Here is a 23,637-nt window from a genome sequence, read left to right on the forward strand (position 1 = left end):
CAAATGTAGGACTGCAGTTTGGGATAAAGCACTCGCACTAAATAGTATCATGAACAGTATTTTGCATTTATTGCAGACATTGACAAGAGACATTTCAGTAAGAAATCAAACAAAATTAAAATCATTTAAAAACAAATCTGTTTTATGATCCCCCCAAAAATGCACAAGGTCGGGCCTTGTCACGGTAGGCAGCAAGATGTTAAGACAGTCATCAACAATAGTATTCACTGCAACAACAAAAAGAAAGTGATATTCGTCAATCCCTGAGTATCTTCCTGGGGTTACACCCTAGGTGAGGGGGGCTTTGTCTGAGCATGGTGTGATATAGGCTCATGCCAATACACATAGTGATGTCCCATAACCCTACAGGTCACTATGGTTACTTGGTACACCCATGTTCAAATAACTATGCAGCATATAAACTCTGTGGACAGGTAACACATCGGTATTATTCATGCTTGGCTATTGAAATTCACATCCATTCTGTTCGAGAAACTTTACACACAAACATCCACCGACGAAATGACAAAGTTATGGCTTTGTTCAGTCCTGACAGTCCCTGTGTCAGAGAGAGCCTGTGCCATGATCAGTGTCAATACGATACAACACCACACATACTATTAAGGAATGGTGCCCATCTTGGCATAATGTTCATGGCCTCGTAGAGATAAATACTTCTCCTCTTGATTCAACATCATGAGGTTCCTAAAAAGCAGACTTAGCTTCAGACCTGTCTTAGTTTGAGTCAACCTGCTGTGACGCTAACGTCAACTACTGATGAGCATCACAACTAGTGGACTAAAGCACGGCTCCGGATTCAGCTACCAAAAGGCCAAAGGCACTTTTAAAGGGTCTGTGTAGTCCTGAAAACCTATCACCATGTCATGTTCTGTTTATTTCCACATGCACTTGTAACTCTTTCTGCAAGAATTTTCAAAATGTTAAACGTAATTGTGTATGTGAACAATTTATATAAGATAATGGACAATGCACAATCTAGGAAACAGGCAGCTGCCCAATTTACATCCATCGTGTGACTAGTTGTGTTAAGAATCTTGCCCATTTGTTAGTGTAAAGCCCTTGACAAATAACACTAGGTCAAGTGAAAATCCTATTTGATGTGAGGCACTAGTCACTGTGTAGTGAGATCTCTCTGTGTAGTAAGCAGCTTCAAACTTAATGTGGAACTGGATGCCACTGTTCCCTCAACAGCACAATATTCACATAGGTGTTTGTTCCGAAAATGTACACATGCGCGTACACACACACCTAAACCAATACCTAAAAACAGGAAAGCCCTTTTTGTGTCATTCATTCCTGAACAAAAACTAATCTCAGTCATACTCAAACCCAACCCCGTAGTGACTCACACACTCGAAAATGTTGTGGAACAAGATTCCACAAAACGGGTTACGTCTCCTCTTAAATTCCCCAAAAAAGTTTGAATCAAAGAAGGACTCAAAGGCTGCGTATACTTTCAATGAATACAACACATGAACAAACTTCGATTTGAAAGTGTTGCCTAACGTTGGTCTTTTCTCTCCCGGTCCTGAGCGGTAGACAACCCAAGCGGGGGGGGGGGGGGGGGGGGGGGGGGGCACGCTCAGAGGAGGCCACCCACCTCTGAGCGCACCCCCTCACTACAGCTGGGAGTGAGGGGGCGTGGACGGGCGCCCCCTCCTACGGCTCCCCCTCCAGCCTCCAGCTCAGAACAGTCCCACCATGTGATCGATCTGCCTCATGTACACGCTCTTCAGAGGCAGCGCGTAGCGTCTCTCCTCGGAGATCCGGTCGCACTGGAGAGAAGCAGAGGACACGGACGTGTGACTTTACAGGCAGGGGGGGGGGGGGGGGGGGCGGGGGGGGACAGAAGGAGCAAGCGGGCCCCACAACGAGCCCCCTCAAACACGCTCTTGTGGGGGCACAGTGGGCAGTTCCACAGAGACATAGAAGCCCCAGCAGGAGTGAGTGTGTGTGTGGGGAGGGGGGGGGGGGGGGGTTTACGTTGGTGCTGTTGCTGGGAGGCCGGCTGGTGGGGTGCCAGTCGGGCGGAGCGTCTTCCAGGCAGGGGAACAGGTCGTTGCACTGCTTCTCCCGGAAGCGCTCGTCTATAGGCACCATGTGGCCCTCGGTGGTGAAGATGTACTTATTCTCCGATTTGTGCAGCGGGTTGTCGTCGTCGAACAGCTGCGGGAGACAAAGACAGGTGTTCTCATTGGAGGGTGTGGGCTTCCTTTGACTGAGCTAAGGGATGGGACATCTGATCCAAAACCCCAGGCGGAACCCGCTGTACATACCAGGTAAAGGTATTTACAGGTCTCGCTGAGGAAGAAGCTCTCCATGCGATCCTCTTTGGATTTGTCCACCACATGGTGAAGAGTAGCGTAACCACACCTAGGAGTTTCATGACTATTGAAATGCGTCGAAATCACTGCACTTCTTGATCCTGTTTCTGTGAAACGACACCATTTATCCCCCTTCTGATTCTGTGTGAAAACAGCGACGTCTCTCACCTGACTTTGGCATGTTTCTCCAGACTCTGAAGGATATCCATTCCAACGTGTAAATAGAATGGATTCTTAGTTGCCTGTGAGGTAAAAAAGAAAAGAAAGTGTTTTAACTTAAACAGACTATTTTGGAATTCCACATACAATTAGAAACGCATATCTTTAGACAGCAATGCATTTCTTGTCATTTAGATTATGTACGGTTACAAAATGATCAATGTTTGTTTGCCTGCAAGGACAATTTGGGTCAAACCACACTATAAACTGCACATGCCTGCGGGTATATTGACACACATACAGTAAAACCTTCACCCTCCAAAAGATTTGCAGGAAATATATCTAAGAGAAGTTGGCAATGGACCAGACTTGGCTTTTAATTGATCTTGGGACAGCATGAAATACTAAAAGTTAACTGCTGCTTTGCTAACTTTGCTGCTAACTGTTCATGTGTTGGACGTGGGGCGGGTCATGTCCTGGTACCTGATACAGTAGGTAGGTGGACTCCACCAGCTCTGGCCTCAGAGGGTAGAAGAGGACATCCGGAGCCTGCAGATGCCAGTTGTACCTCTCAGGAAGAGCCCCGAAGCGCTTCCAGATGGCATAGTAGAAGGCATGCAAGCATATGGCATTCTCCACATCTCCACTCAAAACCTAAAAAGGCCGTCAAAGGTAACAGAAGACGACGATGCAGATTATTTCTTCCAGAGACAACAGAAATATACATATGATAAGTGTATGATGGATCAAGTTTCAAATTCAGGTCAGGTAAATGAGATAACAGGGATCAATGTCATGGGTGAGGCAGCAGTCCATTATGCCACACAATGCAGAGGTGACGTTGATGTTGATGACGCAAAACGATCACGTACATTTCAGACTTTTTCTTGTATATTTTTGGTATATTCAAGTGTATTTTCGGGGAGATCATTCGCTTGAGCCCCCACAATCCTACCTGGAGACCAGGGAAGAACGCTTGCAGGGAGTCGATCCAGGTGTTCATGATCTGGCCACTGAACATGTTCACATTGACATAGAGCGGTGGGTCGCCTTCCCCTTCGTTACAGGACTCCCTCCTGCATGGGGAAACAGGGCGGCGTAGAACGTGCATGCTGAAAACTGCGTATGGAAGCGTGTGGTTCAGAGAAAGAGCGTCTTGCTGTTTATAGAAACACCCCGATCTACAACAGGGGGCCCACCAACGTACTCAAGATAGCATCCAGACTTTCTAATTCCATAGTGCAGTACTGACCCTCTTCTGAGGTGATTCTGGATGCTCCCGTAAGCGGCTTGGAACATCCGGTAGTCCTCCTTCTCTCCAAACAGGATGTAGGACTTGAGCAGATACTCATAGAAGGAGTCCATCCCAGCTCCTAGACCGCTCTGCTTGCCAACCCACTGGCCTGTCTGGATGTTCACCACATTCCCTGCAGGTTGAAGAGGTGGTCGGCAAAAACAAAGTTGATGTAGAGACAAATGTTCAAACAAATGGCACAGTGTAGTTTACTGGTACAGCAGTTGACTGCAGAACAAGAAGATGCATGTTCAAATCCTCCCTTGTACGTTGATTTGGATCACAGTGTCAGTAACGGGGCGGTTGAAACTTGTGTCAGCAAAACAAGATCGACGGTAACACCCACTTAACCCTGGAAAGCCCAACCTCTCCCATCCCAACAGCTTGTACCGCTAAACCGTAATGATGTGGAACTGCACAGCAGTTCCTGTGTAACTTCAAGGATGTATTGCTATATAGTCAAGTTGTGCTTAACGTAACACCGATGCCAAACCTTCTCTACTGACCTAGCAAGCCGGTCTCATTGCTTCTCAGACTCCAGAGGGCCCGGACAGCCCGTCGAGCGACCCATTCAAACGTCGAGTCCCCTATCAGGCGGCTGAGGATCCCAAACTCCACAAGCAGAGAGCCCGCCCCTGCCGTGCAGGTCTCGTTGATGCTGTCCGGAGGAACCCCGTTCTTCAGGTTCACCTGGGAAAGGGGAAACCAAACCCAGGATCAAAGGTCACGAGCAAAAGGCAACTGTCAAGAGAGTGAGTGTGAGAGTGGATTTCCAGAGCACTGATATCTCCCCCTCGGGCTTTGCGTGGACCGTTAGCATCCACAGCAGCAGCATGTTCTCACCCTGGGGTAGGGGATGCCGGTGCCTGTGTTCTGGAAGGCGGGAAGCAGGCGCACGGCCAGGTCGTGGGCCAAGTGGAGCAGCTCGTTATCATAGTCCTTCAGGCCCACATTTCCAAAGGGATGTTTGGAGTCAGTCAGGAGAATGTGAGATGAGATAAGGCTTCCTAAAATCCTTTTAAAAAGACAAAAAAGGAAAGCAAGTCAGTGATTAAGACTGCTGACATTTTTGGTAGGGTTGGAGACAAATGTACTTAGTTCTACTCTACAACATATGATCTCGACTTTTCTGGATTAGACACATTATTGGCAGTTTCCTGGAGCTTTATAACTGCCATTATCAGGCATGCCATGCAGCCTTTAGCCAGATTAGGATTTAACACATCTTATGATTTACCATGGAAATGAAACACTTCCCTGACACACTTGTTTCTAGAATCTAGACATAGAATGTAGAAAACCAGATAAACATTTGAAGGAAAGTCATGTATACCTGATGTTTGCCTCAAACACTTGCACTGTTGAGTCCTTGTCAAAGGACACAGTTTCTATCACTAACTTAACAGCTCTGTGAAACTCTGAGACGTTGCCCAGCACCTGAAAAGAGAAACTAACCATTAGTCCTTTACTGAATGCCGGACACTAAATCATGAAGCCCTAGCTTCACATTGGTGCAGAGCAGAACCACCACTAACTACCTATTGTTCAAGGGGACATACATCACTATCTTTCACATAGGTAAGCTATTCTATTTGATCTGAAAGACTATACAGCCTAACTTGTCTGAAGCTCACACAAATAAAACCAAAATGTTTTACCACAAGAGTGTCTAAGGTGTCAATGAGTGTGAGGGAATAGTTTCCCAAGACATCATTGATGTTGATGTTTGACCTGAAAGAAAATACACACAAATACAACCAATCAGAACATGGGTTATTCACTAGATCTAGGCTATATTGAATTGAGAGAACATAATTAGACCCTTTCTTAGCACTATGAACCAAGTTACAAAAGTGAACCATTGAAAGCTATTTGACTGTCATGGTAAAAACTCCAGAAACAGCTTTCAGTTATCAGGAATGTTGTACTAACTACATAACTTGCTTCGTGGCAGAAGTAAACTTGAAATTCTCAGACTTTACAGTCACTCATTTGCTTACTGTCCACGCAAATTTTGGCCACATAAAACGGCTCAGTCCATTAACCAACTGGAATACCTCGGTCTCTTAACAGATCACATAGACCTAAATGTGTGCTGAATGTCTACAATACGTATTATTTCACTTTTTGGAAGACTCACGGGTTCAGAACGTCAGGCCCCCTTCCTTGACAGTCAATAGGATTCAGCTCATCCTCGGGAAAGGCATATTTCATGTAGTTGTCATATCCAAAGTAAAACATTTCTTTAGCCATATGTCTCATTTTTGTCTTGAGGGTGTCTGGGAAGGAGTTGTACTTCCTTGCATATTCGTCCCTGTTGCCATCAAAGAGATTCAGGTAAGACCTTTTGCTGGAGTCATCACCCATCTTGGGACATGAGGTCTGTCGTGTGTCACTTTCTCCATGGTTCTGTGTTTGCTGTGACCAAGAGTTAGTCTTCACGGTCACCCCCTCGTTCTCTCTGAACAGCTCTATTTTGTGCAAATTGAAATTAAAATTTAAAGGGAAGTTGAAACCCCAGCTCGGTACCAAACCAAACGCTAACCATAACAGACAACTGAGAGTCAGTCTCAGCACGAGAAGACCAACTACTATTGACCTCCATTGCATCTTTGCCCAGAGTCGGTCTTAAAAACCATAATTAACTTCCTCTGACCTTCGAGGTAAATACGATTGAAGTATTTTGCACCAACTGTTCTTTGGTCAAAAGCCACAAAGAGGCTGTCTGATAACGCACCACTTTCTGCTTCCTGTCAACAAACCAGCCCCTCCCCGGGTTTGAAGTGTGATTGGACCTTCAGTCAAGTCGTCATTAGAATGTAGGTACAGGCAAGTCACTGCAATTGGCTGACTGCATGTCCATCAGAATCCTACCTCTGAATTGTGGCATGCCTCGTCATTAGAGCAAGACATCTTTCTGGCCAATGGAAAATAGCCACAAGCAGAAGTCCCAGAAAGTTCATTTTCATCGATTTAGGCGACAGTGACACTCATTCTGACATTGCTTATTACCAGTACTACAATATTTATGAAATATTGAGTGGATGAGTAGAAACCACACAACATGTTGAACACGGCGGATGTAAAGAAATCTGTGCGTGTGAATACAATAACACCACCGTCTAAATTAAAAAGCATGCCATTTGATTTATTGAATATGAGTGGGTTTTAAATTTTTTATTTGCTGAAGTAGGCACACCTTTCATGCTGCTTTGCTTCAGAGGTGAGAGATATTGCACAAGGCACTGTAATTTCTGCCACTCTCTCTCTCTCCAAGCTTATAGACAGCACAGAGGACATCATTCCACTGAGGCTAATTACACACAATAAAGGCTGATATCCACACAATCCAATACAAATTTACCTTCCGTACATTCAAACTTTAAATAAAATCACATTCAGATATGCTCAGCTTTCTCAGTAAAAATCTTGCCAGCTTGATATTCATACATACCTTCTGAACTACAAAACTACATTTTTAATGTTTGTTTTTCTTTTTTTACTTCATTGCTCTCTTCTCTAAAACAATATAAATTTCCTTGAGAGATACGCTTTGATTTGGCAAAAAAAAAGCAATAGCCATAAAAAAAAAATACAATCTCACAGTTAAACATAACATAGACAGGAAGGAGTCCACTTGGATTCCTCTCCTTCACTACTGGACTATCTTGAGAACACTTATAGAATCACCTAGTATCATTCATGATTCTAGAGACCCCATAGACTGACTAAACAGTCATCCTGAGGATATGGTGCCAATCCATCCCCAACACTACTGGTGTTACAGACAACAGGATTTGGGGGCTTACACAACTGGATATACCTGTCATTTAGCCAGCAGATTATGACTGATATTCTCAGTATCGAAGGCCAAAGTTGCAAATTCCAGAAGATATAATGCAGATTTTGTGTCTATGGTAGAGATGTAGGGGACATCTAGTAGTGCATTACAGGGGTTAGAGGGAGAACCAGGGGGCGAAACAGTAACAGGGAGACACGAGCAGAGGAGGGCAGCATAGTGAGTTGGTGGGACAACTGCATTTCACAAAGTGAACAGGGGGGGAACATGGCAGATGTAGCTGGGAGACTGATCCTGCACTTTCAACTTCTCCGGGATTTGGAGTGCTGGATGAGCCACTGCAGTGTGATGTCTGGAAAGGTGGAGAGGAACAGAGGGTTGGTAAGGAGTGACTGATGGTTAGATCAGTGTGTGATACAGAGGCCTGCGACATAGGACACTGACACATGCCGACGCCGCCTCTACAGCCCTCACCCACCTATGTTGTCCTTTTCTTTGCAGGAAATAGAATAGCAGCAAATCTCTCTGTCTTGGATTGCTGCCAGATTCCTGCAGAACCGAAGAAAGTGACTCATAAACATTCCTCCAACGCAATGAAACAGTGGGAAGCATGAATAAATCCCTTGTGTTACCTTAGGGTCATTGTGACCCTTAAGTCATTGTGACCCACTGTCGTGTTGCGACAACTTTGTCTCATACAAAAATAAAGTGAAGCATTTTCTTTTAACCGTCGGGCTCACACAAATAAAAAGACACCCCCCCCCCCATCAGCACGAAGGTTGAAAAAAAAGAGCTTCACTTTGTTCTTGTATTGGGTTAAGTTGTCGCAACACGACGATGGGTCGTTGTGAACCTTCGGGTCATTGTGACTCGAAGGCAGCTCAAGGGTTAAGCTAAAGCACGAAAAAAAATGTGGTCACCGTTATAGACGCCAGATATACATTTGGAGTGAAACACTGCTCTAAGAAAATGTCCTTGTTCATTTTGGAATCAATTTATGTCCATTTAGAAAATCCAGGCAGAGCATAAACAAAAGCTCCAAAACACTCCTCTTGGCATGTAAACAATATGCTGTCGGAAGAATGTTATAACAGTAAAAACCAATGCATATTTGTTTCCAGATGGTTTCTCTTGAAATAAAAAATATTACATTAGAATCACATGGGAGGAATATAATAGAAAAGGCTTGTGACTGTGTTGAGTCCACTAGGTAGTAGAGCTCTGGTACACTGTCCCTTGTTTCCCATGACATCCTTCTGACTCACATTCTTTCAATGAGCTGCTTCTCGTCTAAGGCACTGGGGAGATCTCTTTTGTTGCCGAGTACCAACACCTGAAAATGGACAACATTTCAGGTTTCTTGTGGCAAAACATCCCTCCATTTTATGAATGTTGCACGTTTTTCAAAGCAGATGAAAGACGTGAAAGCCTATAGTGTCAAACTGAAGTCATCTGTATAGAATGTTATTTCCTGCATACAGGTACTCACAGGAATTCCTTGCAATTGCGGCTTGTCTAATAAATTATGCAGCTCATTTCTGGATGCTTCCACTTTCTCTTTATCTGCTGCATCCACCATGTATCTAAATAATTGAACACCAAAAAAAGCATATATAGTATCAAAAAAGGTCCTGCTTTTTTATCATCCTAAATGTTCAGGAACCACAACTGCATCCGCCATGTATCTAAATAATTGAACACAAAAAAACACAAAGTATCATAAAAGGTCATGCTTTTTTATCATCCTAAATGTTCAGGAACCACAACTGTTGTTTACACCGTTAACCATAACTCTTACACCATGGTGCCGATGAAGACTGTCATGGAAGGCCAAACGTAAGGGTACGTACACAATGGCATTGACTCCACGACAGTAGCGCTCCCACATGCTCCGGAACCTTGGCTGTCCCCCTATGTCCCAGATCTGGAAAATTAGAAGCATGAAATATGTTTTAGAAATATATATATATATATATATAAAAGGGGCGTCCTACCGACTGACACTAGATGCCACAGCTGTAACATGACAAAGCTACAGACATTTAAATTGTATTCATTTAGCAAAGACTTTAGTCCAAAGCTCGATCTGCTTAGTTTCTGAGGCAAAATGGTTGACACTTGTTCTTAAATGTGCTGCATAAATACATACGATTGATTTCTTGAAAGTGACATAAACAGTGCATACAGAGAGCCCCGCAGCTGAGCAGGGATCAGAAGTGCAGTTCTAACAGCATCGTGGTGGTTAGAGCCAGGGAACGGGTGGCATTTCACCCGGCACAGTACAACATCTCAACGACAATGTCACATAGTACTTTTAATGGCAACATCAAAAAACAGTTTTGTAGGTGCAGTCTGGTGGCGAGATGTGCTATCCGGATCTCAAATACACCATGCAGAAAGGTCCAGGTTTTGAAGGTGCCACTAGCAATGTCCTCCAAAGTGCAAGCCAGGTGCTTGCAGGTTGTCATCAAGGATGACGCCTAGGTGTCTTGCCAAGCGAGAGGTGAGGTCAACAGTGACGGAGAGCTCTACGCTCTACTCTAACTTTATAAAATGTTACTATTTTTATAACAAATCCAGTTGAATCTCATCTATTTGAATATACGGGGCTGATAATACCTACCTTGATGGTGACGTTTCCTTTTGTGACTTTTCTCATGTTGAATCCAACTGTGGGAATCATATCTTCACTGAACTGCCCAGACTGAAATAGAAGACAAAACATGTATAGTCACAAAACCAATACTATTATAGCTGTACAGCCGTGGCCAAAAGTATTGGGAGCGACATACATTTTGTGTTTGCAAAGCTTGCTGGGCCTTGGCATAAAATGACTTAATTTCAGTAAGTCATATCATCAGCACAGGGGAAAGTGTGAACTAGTTCTAGCCAGGTGAAATCCCTCTAACATTCTGATTGGATTTTAAGAGCAGATTGATTGCTGTCAAGAGGGGACTATTTGCAAATATTGAACATTTTCGCTCCAAAAAAGCTTGAAAGAAATATGAAATGTTCCTTATTGTATTCCAGTATTCTATAGAAACATGTGAAAACATTTTCCTCAAATACTGAACCAGCAAACTTTGCACAACACAACATGTCATTGCCAAAACCTATGGCCACGACTGTACATTGCACTTTTGCAATGCCAAAGTAAGCTAAAGGCTTCTGAGTGGTCACGGCTTCAGCAGTAAATATCAGATTTCCAAGATTCTTATGTGGATTTAGAAAAAGGAAACCTCCCCGAGACAGAGAGGCAGTGAGGGGAAATCCAGCTATACATAAGGAAAGACATATTTGTTCTTTAACAGTGACAATAGGACTTAAACTGTTAGAATTTCATTTTCATAAGAAAGACTTCAGAAGTGCCCCCTTTCTTGCATCCTTACAGTCTCTGTGGTAGCAATCAGTTATATTTTGGCTCACTTGTAGTACCACATGACTAGCAAAGTCACCTGAGCAAAAACTAAGTGGAAGTGAATGCAGAGATCTCATGACTGAAGCCTGTGAGCACCACCCCCACTGTGTCCATTCATACAATTCTGACCATCACCAATCACTGCTACATCATTTACAGGGATCTTAGTCACAAATGTGTCACAGAACAGGGTTGAACATACGAACATGGATTATACATATTGACTTATTACTGAGAATACAATAAATAGGTGAAAGGCAAGCATGTAGCATCAGAGTTAGAATGCATAGCATTGCTATTGTCAGTTCTTAGATGTCATGATATCAGTGTTCAAATGTGTCCAGCCCCAATAGGAAAGATAAAAAAATTCCAGAGATTATTGTATTCTAGCCATCCTTTTGAAATACTGGTAATATACAGTTTGCACAATACAGTAGAGCTTGTTTTTGTGCAACTCGTTGCAAAAGAGCAAGCCAAAAAGTGTTCACATCCACTAGCTTTGTCACAAAATGTTGAATGTTCTGTTAGTGTTTTGATTCACTGTGGCAAAATAACAAGGCAGTGATTTTGAGAAGACCTTGGCGTACACAGTACAATACAGCAGAACCAGTTAACACTATAACTACTGCTGCTGGGGCAACAGGGGGAGCTCTCAGGTTCAGCCATGGTCAATGCCAACTCATGGTTAGACTGATGGAGGTAGATACCAATATTGATGTGGTGCAACTTTGAAACAACATGGAGCATAATAACAGCAGTGTACAATTAAAATGAAAACCTTTTGAATTTAAATGTACAGAGAAGATAGATTCTTTTGGTCTACTTTATTTTATCTTAAGGCACTCTTGAGCTAAAGATATACTCATTGTTATCTAAAGCTGTGTCACTGGGTTAGGTTACCTATGTGGACTAAAACACTGGCAGATGGTAAACCAAACCTAATTGATATGAGTTGTGCTACATCCAGTAATATTTACCCAGGATGTTCTAAGAAACTGCACCACTATGTTGAATGACACCACCATATGGAGCAGAATATGGAATTCATTCAAATGTGGCTGTCTATAGTAGCCTGATCTCCAGCTATCTACGGGAAACTAAATAAAATACATGGCTACAGTAGCCAAGCTAGTTTTCCATTGTTGGTAAACATGTAGCTAAGCAAGCGCTATGTGATCCCTACGATGTTGCACGTTCATAAGTTGGGGATGCTGGAAACACTTAACGCTAGCAGCTAGCTGACATGGTAAGCCTAGCTCTGAGTTTGTAGGTAGTCCATCAATAGAGCTACACTAGCTGTCTACTCTGTTTCCTCGAGCTATTCAAAAGCTGAGGGAAACAAGCCGAGTACAATAACAATAGCTAGTGATGTAGCTAGCCTAGCTACAATGTGTGTGCTAAGCTGATGAGGATGTGCTAAGATAGTTACACAGCTCGTAGTAGCTAGCTAATTGGCTAGCCTAGCTGTTAGCTAGCTAGAAGTCGTCAAGAGTGCTAAAGTGTTAGGTTGCTAACACTGAGGCTAGAAGACTTACAGCGATCACATTAACAAATGTGGTTTTCCCCGAGTATTGAAGTCCAACAAGAGTCAACTCCATCTCCTCTTTCCAAAACAGTGACTTGAACCAGTCTAAAAGCCGGTTTATGAGGGCCAGCATTTTCGGGTGGACGTGCTCACTGAACTTTGCTGTAATTGTTGTTGTCTGTTTGGCGTTTCCGCAAAAGTGACAAGGAAGTGCGTGGTGGTGGCTGGCTGGTTGTCAGCTGTCATATGACTTAGTCCTTGCCCATGCCTCACAACGCCCCCACGTGGATGCGTTCATAATTATACCCTTCTCTTACTTAAATCCAATCCATGACTATGTATGATTTATACATTTATTGCATAACATATGCATACCAGTCATCTGAAAAAAAGTATTGATTGCATTAACCTATGTCACTGTTCATGTGTTACACATTTACATTTAGTCATTTAGCAGAAGCTCTTATCCAGAGCGACTTACAGTAAGTACAGGGACATTCTCCCCGAGGCAAGTAGGGTGAAGTGCCTTGCCCAAGGACACAACGTCATTTGGCACAAACTTGGCACAGGGAATTGAACTGGCAACCTTCTGATTACCAACCCGATTCCCTAACCGCTCAGCCACCTGACTCACACATGTTTCACATTATTATTTACAAAACCAATTGAAAAGATTTATGTAAAAGACTACATCTGCACTTAAGTATTTATGCAGTGCACACGACAAATCTAAAAAAATAAATGTCAATTATAAACAGAGAACATTACTTTCTAGTTGCAAGTAAACTAAATGAACAAACTACAAACTACAAACAGAAAGAAAAAAAATCACTTTAGACAAACAAATGAGCATGAAAAGATCAGAATAACATTTTATAGAATGCCACCCTGATCAGAGGAATTAGTCAGATCAGAGGGATGTCAGATTCGTCAATTAGTTCACCAGTTAAACTGTAGTATATTGTCACTTAAAAGTAGTTTATATGAGAAAAGGTAACTACTGTAAATCAAATGCAGGGTAGGATCTCAACAGAAAACACCAGCAATTTAATGTCCTGCAATCTTCAATTCAATGTAATCTCTTTCAGTTCAGAGATCTGACCATGATAACCATTCTGGTCAGAGCATAGTTTGCTGGTGTTCCAGAGAGAGAACGCTGTTATGTATTGAGTTTAGCTTGATCTGCTGGATCAGCTGGTTCCCAATCTCCTCTTTCGACAGAGGACACCAAGATGTTTCTGGAACATTTGCTGAGATGATTGCTACAGGACAGTTTCCTGTGAGGGAGAGGACATTGGCAGACTGTTTCTTCCACTGAATAGCACTCAAGCCACTCATTGCTGTTTACTGTAAAACTAGTTATTAATGCAAGTTTATTTGATTACTTAATTAAATAAAAGTGTGATGAGACATAATCAAATATATCTTTGGTACTCACTGGCTTTGCGTTTTCTCTGCCTGATTTTCTTTATGCAGGTTTGGGAGAGAAATATCAGGAGGGCAAAGGCAAACAAGAAGAGTCCAATGGCTGTAATCTGCAGGGTGCCACTCTGGGCTGATGGACGACCAAGTGATTCATCAAAACAATGCATTATAATACATCTCAATGTTTTAGATGGTCATGTTCAACATACCATGAGCATGAGCATGGCAATTTGAGTTGTGGGTCTTGTTTCCAGGAAATCCCACTGCGAGACCAATGTCACCACACCTGTACATTAGAAGTTGCCACATTCAGTGGTACCAGAGTACACATTGTTAGTTCAGATGGTAAATGTGTAAAGCTCTACTCTGATGACACAATGTCTCTACATAGTCATCTTACCGTGTAAACTGCTTGCAGATACCCTCCCTTGTGTCAGAGTATGTGTTATCAGGGCATGGATCACACTTAAAGGAATAATCCCTGGAACCTGCAATTGAGGGAAAACCTGGTTGTTGAATGTGAAATAATAAGGAACCTTCTCTTTCAAAACCTGAGTGTTTTTTTACCGGTCATCTTCAGTTCCTCCCCCTTTTGGCATTTCTTGTCCTCTTCACATTTTGAGCAGACATGGTCTGAGCACCGGAAACCAGATCGACATGAGCACTTTGCATTTGTGGTCAGGGTGCATTTTCTGTTATAATCTGCAGTGAAAAGACACAATATGTCCAGGTGATAAAGATGAAGTACCACAGAGAAATATAAAACACATGACATTTACAATTTGACATTGATAGCACGGACAAATCTGGTCAATTCAGAAGGACGATGCATTTCAGTACCATAAGTGCAGTTTCTCATAATATGTCAATCAGATAGTCCTCTGAGCTTTAGATATTCTTGTGTTGTGGTATACTATGTTTTGACAAGTTAATAGTAGTTTTCAAACGTTAATGGCACCAAGGAAATAGATAGGGATTCTCAGATGTAGTGAGGATGAAAACAAATTTGCTCTCCATTTTGAACCATTGAAGCTCATGTCAAATTAATTTACCCTGTTCACATTGGAGGCATGGCAGACAGCTCTGAAGTCTGTCAGGGTACTCAGAGAAATAGCCCTCTGGGCAGTTGACACAGACAGTGGTTTTATCCTTAGTGCAGGTCTCCTTGACATATTTTCCTAAGAGCAAGAAAGAATGTTCGACAACACAATCAAAACAGAGAGAAATATTGTGTTGATGTGGCTGCATTGATTTCATTTTATTCAACTACAACTGTAAATAAACATCTAAACTTTATAAAATAAATTGTTTTGTCATTCCCTATATGTTGCAATTGTTAGCATTGCTTACCTGGAGGACAAACATCACAACATAATCCATTTCTCTCAAACTGATTATTATTGCAATTTACCGCCAGTCCAATTGTCCAAACAGTCAAAAAACAAATAACTGTCTGATAAAGATGAAACACGTCCATTCTTGTCAGTTTCCTCTCCGCTCAACTCCCTGACAGGTTTTATGAGACGACATGCAGACGTCACGCCGGCCTTTGTGGTTACCATGCTATGTACTGCTACGAAGCTGTGGTCGCAGTCACAAAGCGCAAGTACGTTTAGTGAGTAGGATGGTGCTAAAAAAGAAGAAGGGGTTTGGAGGGCCTTGTTATGGGGTTTGCTGAAAGATAGGGTGAGGTAAGTACTGGGGTGATTAAAAGTAAAGGTGGTATGATGGCACAGTGCCTTGTTCTCTGCACGTGCGTGTTACATCCAGTGGCGCCTTAATAGTACACGGGTTTACCTGGGCTTAAGCCCGGGGCCTCGACCAATCAGGGGCCTCTTAATAATAATACAAAATAATAATGATGATAAACGTCCGTATTCGCGATGTCATTACTCTGCTCAGTGGCATCTGGTGTTGTATGTGGAGGCAGGGGAGGCCCCCCCTCCCCCTTATCTAAACAAAATGTAACAAAAACTAGAGAGGGTACAATTTGTAGGGTGTGCTTGCTTGCGTCGGTTGCAGATGGGTCCATTTAATATGAAACAAGCTGAACCCCCTTTGAGACAAGCTATTCTAACAACGTTGTCACTGGCAGTATTTTTCAGATGGAATAGCGATTCAAACGGTACCATCTGCTAACTGAAAATATGCCCCCAAACGCGACTTTTTGGTCTCAGTCTACAGTAGAGCCCTGCGTGGAGAAGCTGAATTGTGCTACGAGCAAGCTAGCCTAGCTGCTGTTTATAGCCAAACTTCACTGAGGGGATTGTTTGAATGCGCCAGAAATTAACGTTTGTTTTGACAAAGTTTAGGCTGTGGCATTGAATACAGCGACGCACCACACAAGCTTGAGTTTAAATACATAATTTATTGTGACATTACTTACTGTACATGCAAGTCTTGAATTGCTTAAATGTATAATGCTAGTACACCACTGCACAATACGATACTTGCTGTGCAACAGCAATGCACGTTGTATCCATGCGTCGTTGCTAACGTGTGCTGACGTTGTGACGTAAGCTAGCACTGAGTTCCCTTCGTTGACACAAGGCACTTTTTACCACAAAAACTGAATTTCAGCCTAAACCGTGCAACGGAATGTAAATAACAATACAAGCAACTCGTGCGATTGTGCGATTAGTCCATAGCCCAGGGGCCTCAAGTGCTATTAAGACGCCCCTGGTTACATCACATGGTGAATGAAGGTATAAAAAACATCTGTACATATGCAAGGATTTTTGCGGATGCTATGAACAGTTTTCTTGTGTAATGAGGAGGTATTCCATTCTTTGTTTTTATGATTACACCATAAGCAAGTGCAAGACCTTTCTCACTCTGAGTCAAGTTTGGTGATACCCCTATTTCTTGTTTCACACCCACCAATGTGTGGCTTACATGTTCTCAAACACTGTCACAATGAACTTCAATTCACTGTCTTTCTCTTCCTCTTTATCTCTGTCACTGTATGCTACCCACAAACACACACACACACACACCCCTAGCCTGAAATGGGAAGGTGCCACAAATGTACGTCACACTTGCTACCACCAACTCAGAGACGTCAGCTGCAGCATATGACCACCAAAAGCACGTGGTGGATGTTGGATAACCTGAAATGTCACACTCCATCTACGTAACTTTCAGACATACAATTTTCCGTAAGTGAGGTATCACTGTTAACAAAGCCTACTCACAACTACCCACAGGATGAATGACATGTAAACTGTCATTAAGACAGCAGTATCAGAACAATTTACAAAATGCAACCATGCATGGTAATAAGTAATATGATAGTATATGATACTGTAATACACAATTATGTTCATAATATATTAACATTCTACTCGTTAATTTATGAAGGATGTTGTTTGGAAATTTACTTGATCCTTTAGAATGAATGTAAACATTTATAATATTGTTCTTGTTTTTCATTATTTTGAAAAATATAGCCAATGGTTTGTCTTTATTAAACACAACACAATAGAATATTGTAAAGGCCATTTTATTTCCATGAATAAAAAATAAACTTGATCAAAATAACAGAGAATTGTTGTGGGTTGTTGATTAAACATTTACATTACATAGTTTATTCATTTAGCAGACGCTTTTATCCAAAGCGACTTCCAAGAGAGAGCTTTACAAAAGTGCATAGGTCACTGATCAAGACGGTTGTCAGAAGAAGACCGTAGGTGGCGAGTGGGGGTGTAAGGCTGGAGGAGAGACTTGATGTAGTCGGGCGCAGTCCCGTTCACCGCTCGGAAGGTCAGTACCAGGGTCTTGAATCTGATACGGGCCATGATGGGAAGCCAGTGGAGGGAGATGAGGAGTGGGGTAACATGGGAGCGTCTGGGTAGATTGAAGACCAGGCGGGCCGCTGCGTTCTGAATCCTGGAGAAGGCGGGTTGCGCATGCTGGGAGACCGGCGAGCAGCGAGTTGCAGTAGTCCAACTTGGATTAAATGATGACACATCATGAAAGATTTGGTAACATTACAATGTGGGACTCCTGCTTTGACTCCCTGACAAAAGCACTTTGTGTTGCTAACAATCTTGTACCAAAAAAAAGAATGTAAGATTAAAATTTGATCATTGTTTTTCTCCCTGAAACTTGCTATCCTGTACATTTAATAAAGCAGCGCCAAGTCAATTTGACAGAGATCAAAAATCAATTTGAAAGTGACGGTACTAGTGCTTGAAATACCTTTACTTTGCACGCAAACAGGCACACACACAGCAGAATTTGTCGCGTTTAAAAAACAGACTTGTTGCATTTTGATGCGTTTTTTTTAAACAAGGTGCCAGGACATTTCACTGTTCAAGGTGCACTGATTGTTTTTCCACGACAGATGTGGTGACCTTTCCCTGAAACTGATAATAATCATAATAATGACGAAAGTAGGGAGAGGAAAAAGTTGTTTTTAGACAGAAAATCTTTTGACTTTCCATTTAAAGCAATATCTAACATGCGAGGTGCTGAGTAAAAGAGTTAATAAATTGATGATTTTTGTGCCCTGAATAGTAGATGATTACTAACAAAGTCTTTATCATGTGACAGTATTCATATATTTGCTACTCTGCAGGTTCAATCTCATACCAGGTTTCTCATGGAAACGAGGTAGGCTTAAAACCACTGTAGGGGAAACCTCTAACTCTGCTTCTGAAACCACTCCTCCTCCTGTTTGTCTCTTTGTTTCACCAGTTCAAGTCCCAACGTCTCAGATTCTCAGAACTCAACATTACCCAAAGAACTTTATCGAAATACATTAGCATAACATCAGAGAAACAAAATCTAAGCCCTACTCATCTCCAGACAGAATAAGCAATGCACACATAGACATTTTTCACACAGAGAGATTTTCAGCAAATACATATTTATCCAGAAAAGCATTAATTATGTACATGCCTATGAAATAGTAAACTTAACAGTTTCTCAGAATTTGTCGTTAGCCCATCTGTAACATCAGACAGTAGATATATTTAGCATTGACAGTCCTTAGTCAGCTACATTCATCAATGTCTAAGTAAGACAGGAGTTGATTGATAAGTAACTTTTTACAAATGTGTTGATTTAATGTATTTGATACACTTTAATCCCAAAAAAATACACTGATGTCAAATATTGACAATGTTTCAGAATAAGTTAACTGACAAATACTGGCAGTGATGAAGATACTTTCTTTTTCTTGGATGGTTTGTGTTCTATCATGGCTCCTCAGCACCTGATTTAACCAGAGAGGACAGAGTATTGTCCCCACTTTCCTCAACTGGCCTTCGACATGAGCCCTGAGCTGGGGGAAAACAACAGTCAGAATACATATTGACTATGAATGTAAAAGATACTCTGCACAGTGTTTAGGGAGGGAGCTCCCTAAACACTGAGGTGGCTGAGGCAGCTCAGTGAGGGAGGGAATGTGAGGGAATCGGGCTAGTAATCTGAAGGTTGCCAGTTCGATTCCCGGTCATGCCAACTGACGTTGTGTCCTTGGGAAAGGCACTTCACCCTACTTGCCTCGGGGGGAATGTCCCTGTACTTACTGTAAGTCGCTCTGGATAAGAGCGTCTGCTAAATGACTAAATGTAAATGTAAATGTTTACCTGCTCATTCCCAACTCGTTTAAGCACAAGAATATGGTACAGTCCAATTTATAATCTATAAAGGAGCCTCATACCTGTTTTTACTATTTGCAACTTGTAGTTTTCAACACAAGGAGTGATGGTAAATTTGTAGGTCAGGAAAACCAACACCAGCAGAGTAAGTCCAAAGATTAAGCCTAAGGTCAAGGGTAATGTTCCTGCCGAACAGAAACAACACCGTTGTTAATGTCTACGTCAATATTTTAGACGCAAGTCTTGGCTAGCTGAGATTATACAAAATAAGATTAGTTGGCCATGGAGATGCCACAGAGCTGGGAGCAAAGAACATTGACCATATTTGAGGTTTGTAATTGAACTACCATTCTCGTTTTTGGAGGGGGTTGATATAAAGGTAGGAGAAGTCAGCTCAAGGGGGGGTCTCTTGGAGAATCTCGTCTGGATGGTGAGAGGAGAGGGGGGTGGAGTGGGGGGAATCCTGATTTCTGAATTATTGTTGCAGATCACATCCGACGTCTTAGTGCCACTCACTCTAACTCCACTACTACATCTGGAACACAAGGAAATACAAGGTTAGTACAAAACTGTAAAGTCTCCAATGCTGCAGGAAAAGATGTAGCACTACTATATTACATTGTTATATTGAGTGTAAAGTCTATACTATGTTACAGCATCATATCAAAAACATAATTTAAACATATCATAACAAAATAGAAAAGACTATTGAATGTACTAACTCTTTCCATTTCACACAAGAAACGTCCTTTTCTGATGTAAAGAATCCATTCTCGCACTCACGGCATATTGGTTGACCTAAGACAAAGAAATTGGACTCAATGGCAAATGAACACAAACAGACTACAAACCTCATTAAAGATAATCATATGATGTATTTTGAGCTCAACCTTTACCTTCCACATGCTTTATTCCTGATCCCTTGTCACACTTGCATGCATAAGATTTGTTATTCATGGGGACAAATCCATCCTGGCATTTGCAGGTTGTGTCCATAATCCTTGTGCACGTGTTCACCTCTACACTCCAACGCTCTAGATAGAACAAATTAATTGGGCAATGTGTATCTTGTCCTTGCCTTAGATAATAATACCATTAATACCGTATATAGGCTTACTAATAATATCACCAATTGAGAGACAGACTATATGATGAGACAGAAGATACAGGTAATGTATAAGAACACTTATAAAGATAAGAAAGGATGTATGACTTACTGTTGGAACAAATGGTACATGGCTGACAAAACTGTGAATCATTTGGTGTTGGCTGGTAACTGTTTTCGGAACAGTCAGCACACCCTTTTCTTGAATCTATCCTCTTACCTTGATAAAGAAAATATATTGAACAGATATAATTAATCAATAAACCAAGAGAGGACGTGGCATGACTGCAACACAGCACATTTGGGATATATCCTGATATATCAAGAAGATAAGTTCCTGAAGTTAGTTTAGTGGTAAACTCTTCCCTTCAGTACCAGCAAGACAATACAAATTGGATCATTTATATTCAGTATGCAGAACATTGTAACATGATGATGAATAAACGTGTTTACTAATAACCTATGTTCGATGCAGAGAAATATCCTCATAGTAGACTATATCATACTACCTAGTATCTACCATGGCTCAGATAGTCCCATTTCGAGGTCTGAACTACCTGTAGTATAAGCACAAATAATATAGTAATAATAGGAGGATAACTTAAAGTGAATCTAACAAATAAAAAATATCACATATCACATAAATATGTGATTAGCCTATACTTTATGTCCATTATGATTAGCATTATCTCAATCTAAATTAGGACTTCAAAACTATAGGCTATACCGTAACACCAGTTTAGACATAGCAATGGTAATTTTGAATATAGGCTGCTTTACCTTTACCGCACACTCCAGCCACATACAGTCCCGGAACGTTAATAGAGCACATTAGCGTTACAAGAGCACTAATTCCACTCAAGTTCATTATGAGATTTGGGAAAAAGCCTTAGATATGAGCACAGCTGCTAGACTATACCTTTAGAAGGCAAAAGACAGAAACCAATTTAAAATCAGAATCTCTATGCAAAAAGATCAAAACCTCAGATGACAGATACTTTGGTATCTCTGCGTGTGATCTTAGTGTTGAATCAACTGAACCTTTATGCACACGCCTCCTTTCCTTGATGTATAGTAACCAGCTTGTTATTCATCGGAACAATATCTGCCTGCTTTTAGCCTACATAGACCGACCTAGAAATATAGGCTACACCCAAATATATACCATATCGAGTTGGCTATAATATGCATGGCCATAATGTTTGTTTACGTAAGTAGAAAAAAGTTACTGTATTTTCTAAAACCACCCTTAACATAGCATAATAATGTATTACAAAGCATTGCAGAGTTGTTTAAACTACACTCCCAATATGAATGAATAGGCCTATTTAATTATGTCCTAGGCTAGTGTAGCCTAATTCATGCATATTGAATTAAAAATGTACGGCAACATTTCACTGGCTTAAATTTTTGTGATAAAAGGAACTAAAGACTTTTTTTTTTTGAATGAATAAATCCCCGTAATTTCCTTCCTTTGAGCCTACCATAGAAAAGCGGTCCAAGGATGTTCTGTGTGGGCCTATCTGTGTTTCATCATCTGACACACATCTGGCATCATTTCTCGGTCGGATGCCTAAATAAAATTGTATTACCTGTAAAACATGTTTGTTGTCTTACTATTCCCATTTGCCCATTCTTTGTCTATTTTAAGTTATATTTCAAAAATATTACTTCCAGGGCTCTCAAGTCTCACGCATTCGCTGTGAGACTCACGCATTTCAGCCATTTCTCACGCTCTCACGCAACACTTTGTATTTCTCACGCATTTCAACCATTTCTCACGCTGAGAGGTAAAGGATAACTTCTCCCGCTATATACAATTAATGGACAAGGCGCAGGCATACTGAGATGATAGTTTAGATCTTTTAATAGTATAATGAGTGAGTGAGTGAGTGAGTGAATGAGTGAGTAGTTGGGTTCAGTCGGGTAACAGCCTGGGGGAAGAAGAAGCTGTTTGTGAGCCTGGTAGTACAGGCTGGGAGGCTCCTGTAGCGGTGGTGTTGGGGTGGTGCATGGGATGGTGTTGGGGTGGTGCATGGGATGGTGTTGGGATGGTGTTGGGGTGGTGCGTGGGATCGCTGATGCTGAGAGCTCTGCTCATCTGCCTACATTGATATGATGATTGTATTTTATGGCTTGGAGCTGGGTACCAGTGATATGCTGATCCGACTTGACGACCTTCTGCAGGATGTGGATTTACTGTACCACACTGAGATGCAGCTGGTCAAGATGCTTTCAGGTGCAGTGGTTAAAGAATGATTCTGGGTAACAGGTGGGCACTCCTCAGCCTCCTCATACAGACGTTGTTGGGCCTTCTTCATGAGGGAGAAGGTCATTGATTTCCAGGAGAGGTCCTTTTTGATGTGGACTCCAAGAAAAGTAAAGTTGGAGACATGCTCCACCACTACAGCCCCACAAGCAGCTCCTTCACCTTCTGCACATTGAGGACAAGATTGTTGGAGGCACACCACCTGGATGTGAAGTGCAGGATCTGACCCACTGAGGCACACTGAAAGTTGTTGTGCTATCGGCTTTAAAAAGTGACTGATAGTGGTTAAAAATAAAGTACAGTGTGATGTAAAGCCAAGTCAACATGACTACTTTATTGTATTGTATTTAAGGGTGTCACTCTGGCAAATAATGTTTATATAAGGATTTGTTTATATATTATGAACAACAGGATATCGTGTATAGAAACATTAAGAAGTGCACTTTCTTTTGTCTTTTTTATTTTTTTACAAGAGATGTACAATCTCTAGACTGCTTCCTAAGTGTGACTGTGGGTTAACGGAAACTGGTTTGTTTTTAGTCAGAAGTTGAGACTGGATTCCATGGAAATAGTCTACAACGTTTCCTGCTAACACGCAACTTCCTCCATGGAGAAAAAACGGTCATATTTTTACGGTTGTAAATTAAGAATAGACTTAACGTACTCTCATAATGAGCTGACAGACAGGTTAA

General features: G+C 41.7%; 4 protein-coding genes across 4 annotated transcripts; all 4 read right to left on the minus strand.

Moving 5' to 3' along the window:
* Positions 1-45: 45 nt before the first annotated feature.
* Positions 46-6,555, minus strand: edem1 (ER degradation enhancer, mannosidase alpha-like 1). Its single transcript, XM_067244032.1, has 12 exons — positions 5,939-6,555; positions 5,457-5,529; positions 5,132-5,235; positions 4,642-4,813; positions 4,305-4,488; positions 3,757-3,931; positions 3,460-3,580; positions 2,988-3,158; positions 2,514-2,587; positions 2,298-2,394; positions 2,005-2,187; positions 46-1,796 (listed from the first exon to the last, which is right to left on the minus strand). Exons 1-12 carry the CDS (start codon positions 6,406-6,408, stop codon positions 1,707-1,709), a joined length of 1,914 nt encoding a protein of 637 aa, XP_067100133.1. The 5' UTR covers positions 6,409-6,555; the 3' UTR covers positions 46-1,706.
* Positions 6,556-6,921: 366 nt separating this feature from the next.
* Positions 6,922-12,752, minus strand: arl8ba (ADP-ribosylation factor-like 8Ba). The gene is made up of 7 exons (XM_067234867.1): positions 12,551-12,752; positions 10,221-10,301; positions 9,448-9,521; positions 9,087-9,180; positions 8,863-8,930; positions 8,076-8,146; positions 6,922-7,949 (listed from the first exon to the last, which is right to left on the minus strand). The coding sequence occupies exons 1-7, from the start codon at positions 12,671-12,673 to the stop codon at positions 7,900-7,902; spliced, it is 561 nt and encodes a 186-aa protein (XP_067090968.1). The 5' UTR covers positions 12,674-12,752; the 3' UTR covers positions 6,922-7,899.
* A 198-nt stretch (positions 12,753-12,950) lies between these two features.
* On the minus strand, positions 12,951-15,449 carry tnfrsf18 (tumor necrosis factor receptor superfamily, member 18). The gene is made up of 7 exons (XM_067243541.1): positions 15,316-15,449; positions 15,018-15,143; positions 14,533-14,667; positions 14,366-14,453; positions 14,175-14,251; positions 13,979-14,095; positions 12,951-13,817 (listed from the first exon to the last, which is right to left on the minus strand). The coding sequence occupies exons 1-7, from the start codon at positions 15,440-15,442 to the stop codon at positions 13,660-13,662; spliced, it is 828 nt and encodes a 275-aa protein (XP_067099642.1). The 5' UTR covers positions 15,443-15,449; the 3' UTR covers positions 12,951-13,659.
* A 3,367-nt stretch (positions 15,450-18,816) lies between these two features.
* si:ch73-361p23.3 (tumor necrosis factor receptor superfamily member 11A) lies at positions 18,817-21,667 on the minus strand. Its single transcript, XM_067243890.1, has 7 exons — positions 21,457-21,667; positions 20,789-20,896; positions 20,468-20,605; positions 20,294-20,369; positions 19,919-20,106; positions 19,634-19,756; positions 18,817-19,252 (listed from the first exon to the last, which is right to left on the minus strand). Exons 1-7 carry the CDS (start codon positions 21,542-21,544, stop codon positions 19,167-19,169), a joined length of 807 nt encoding a protein of 268 aa, XP_067099991.1. The 5' UTR covers positions 21,545-21,667; the 3' UTR covers positions 18,817-19,166.
* Between the last annotated feature and the right edge of the window lie 1,970 nt (positions 21,668-23,637).

The sequence above is a fragment of the Osmerus mordax genome, chromosome 1 (genome assembly GCF_038355195.1).
Source record: "Osmerus mordax isolate fOsmMor3 chromosome 1, fOsmMor3.pri, whole genome shotgun sequence".
Classification (NCBI taxonomy): domain Eukaryota; kingdom Metazoa; phylum Chordata; class Actinopteri; order Osmeriformes; family Osmeridae; genus Osmerus; species Osmerus mordax.

What these genes read in the sequence shown, in the direction of transcription:
- arl8ba (XM_067234867.1), bottom strand. Translation starts at nt 12,673, where the DNA reads ATGCTGGCCCTCATAAACCGGCTTTTAGACTGGTTCAAGTCACTGTTT. An exon ending in CATTTGTTAATGTGATCGCT is followed by an intron (nt 10,302 to 12,550) that starts GTAAGTCTTCTA and finishes CTTCTATTTCAG; the next exon opens with TCTGGGCAGTTCAGTGAAGA. An exon ending in CGCAATTGCAAGGAATTCCT is followed by an intron (nt 8,931 to 9,086) that starts GTGAGTACCTGT and finishes GTCCATTTTCAG; the next exon opens with GTGTTGGTACTCGGCAACAA.
- tnfrsf18 (XM_067243541.1), bottom strand. Translation starts at nt 15,442, where the DNA reads ATGGACGTGTTTCATCTTTATCAGACAGTTATTTGTTTTTTGACTGTT. An exon ending in ATGCCTCCAATGTGAACAGG is followed by an intron (nt 14,668 to 15,017) that starts GTAAATTAATTT and finishes TTTTCACTGCAG; the next exon opens with ATTATAACAGAAAATGCACC. An exon ending in ATCTGCAAGCAGTTTACACG is followed by an intron (nt 14,252 to 14,365) that starts GTAAGATGACTA and finishes TCTAATGTACAG; the next exon opens with GTGTGGTGACATTGGTCTCG.
- si:ch73-361p23.3 (XM_067243890.1), bottom strand. Translation starts at nt 21,544, where the DNA reads ATGAACTTGAGTGGAATTAGTGCTCTTGTAACGCTAATGTGCTCTATT. An exon ending in GGCTGGAGTGTGCGGTAAAG is followed by an intron (nt 20,897 to 21,456) that starts GTAAAGCAGCCT and finishes TTCTTTATCAAG; the next exon opens with GTAAGAGGATAGATTCAAGA. An exon ending in TCTTGTGTGAAATGGAAAGA is followed by an intron (nt 20,107 to 20,293) that starts GTTAGTACATTC and finishes CTTGTGTTCCAG; the next exon opens with ATGTAGTAGTGGAGTTAGAG.
- edem1 (XM_067244032.1), bottom strand. Translation starts at nt 6,408, where the DNA reads ATGCAATGGAGGTCAATAGTAGTTGGTCTTCTCGTGCTGAGACTGACT. An exon ending in ACACCTTAGACACTCTTGTG is followed by an intron (nt 5,236 to 5,456) that starts GTAAAACATTTT and finishes TTCTCTTTTCAG; the next exon opens with GTGCTGGGCAACGTCTCAGA. An exon ending in CCTGTAAATACCTTTACCTG is followed by an intron (nt 2,188 to 2,297) that starts GTATGTACAGCG and finishes TGTCTCCCGCAG; the next exon opens with CTGTTCGACGACGACAACCC.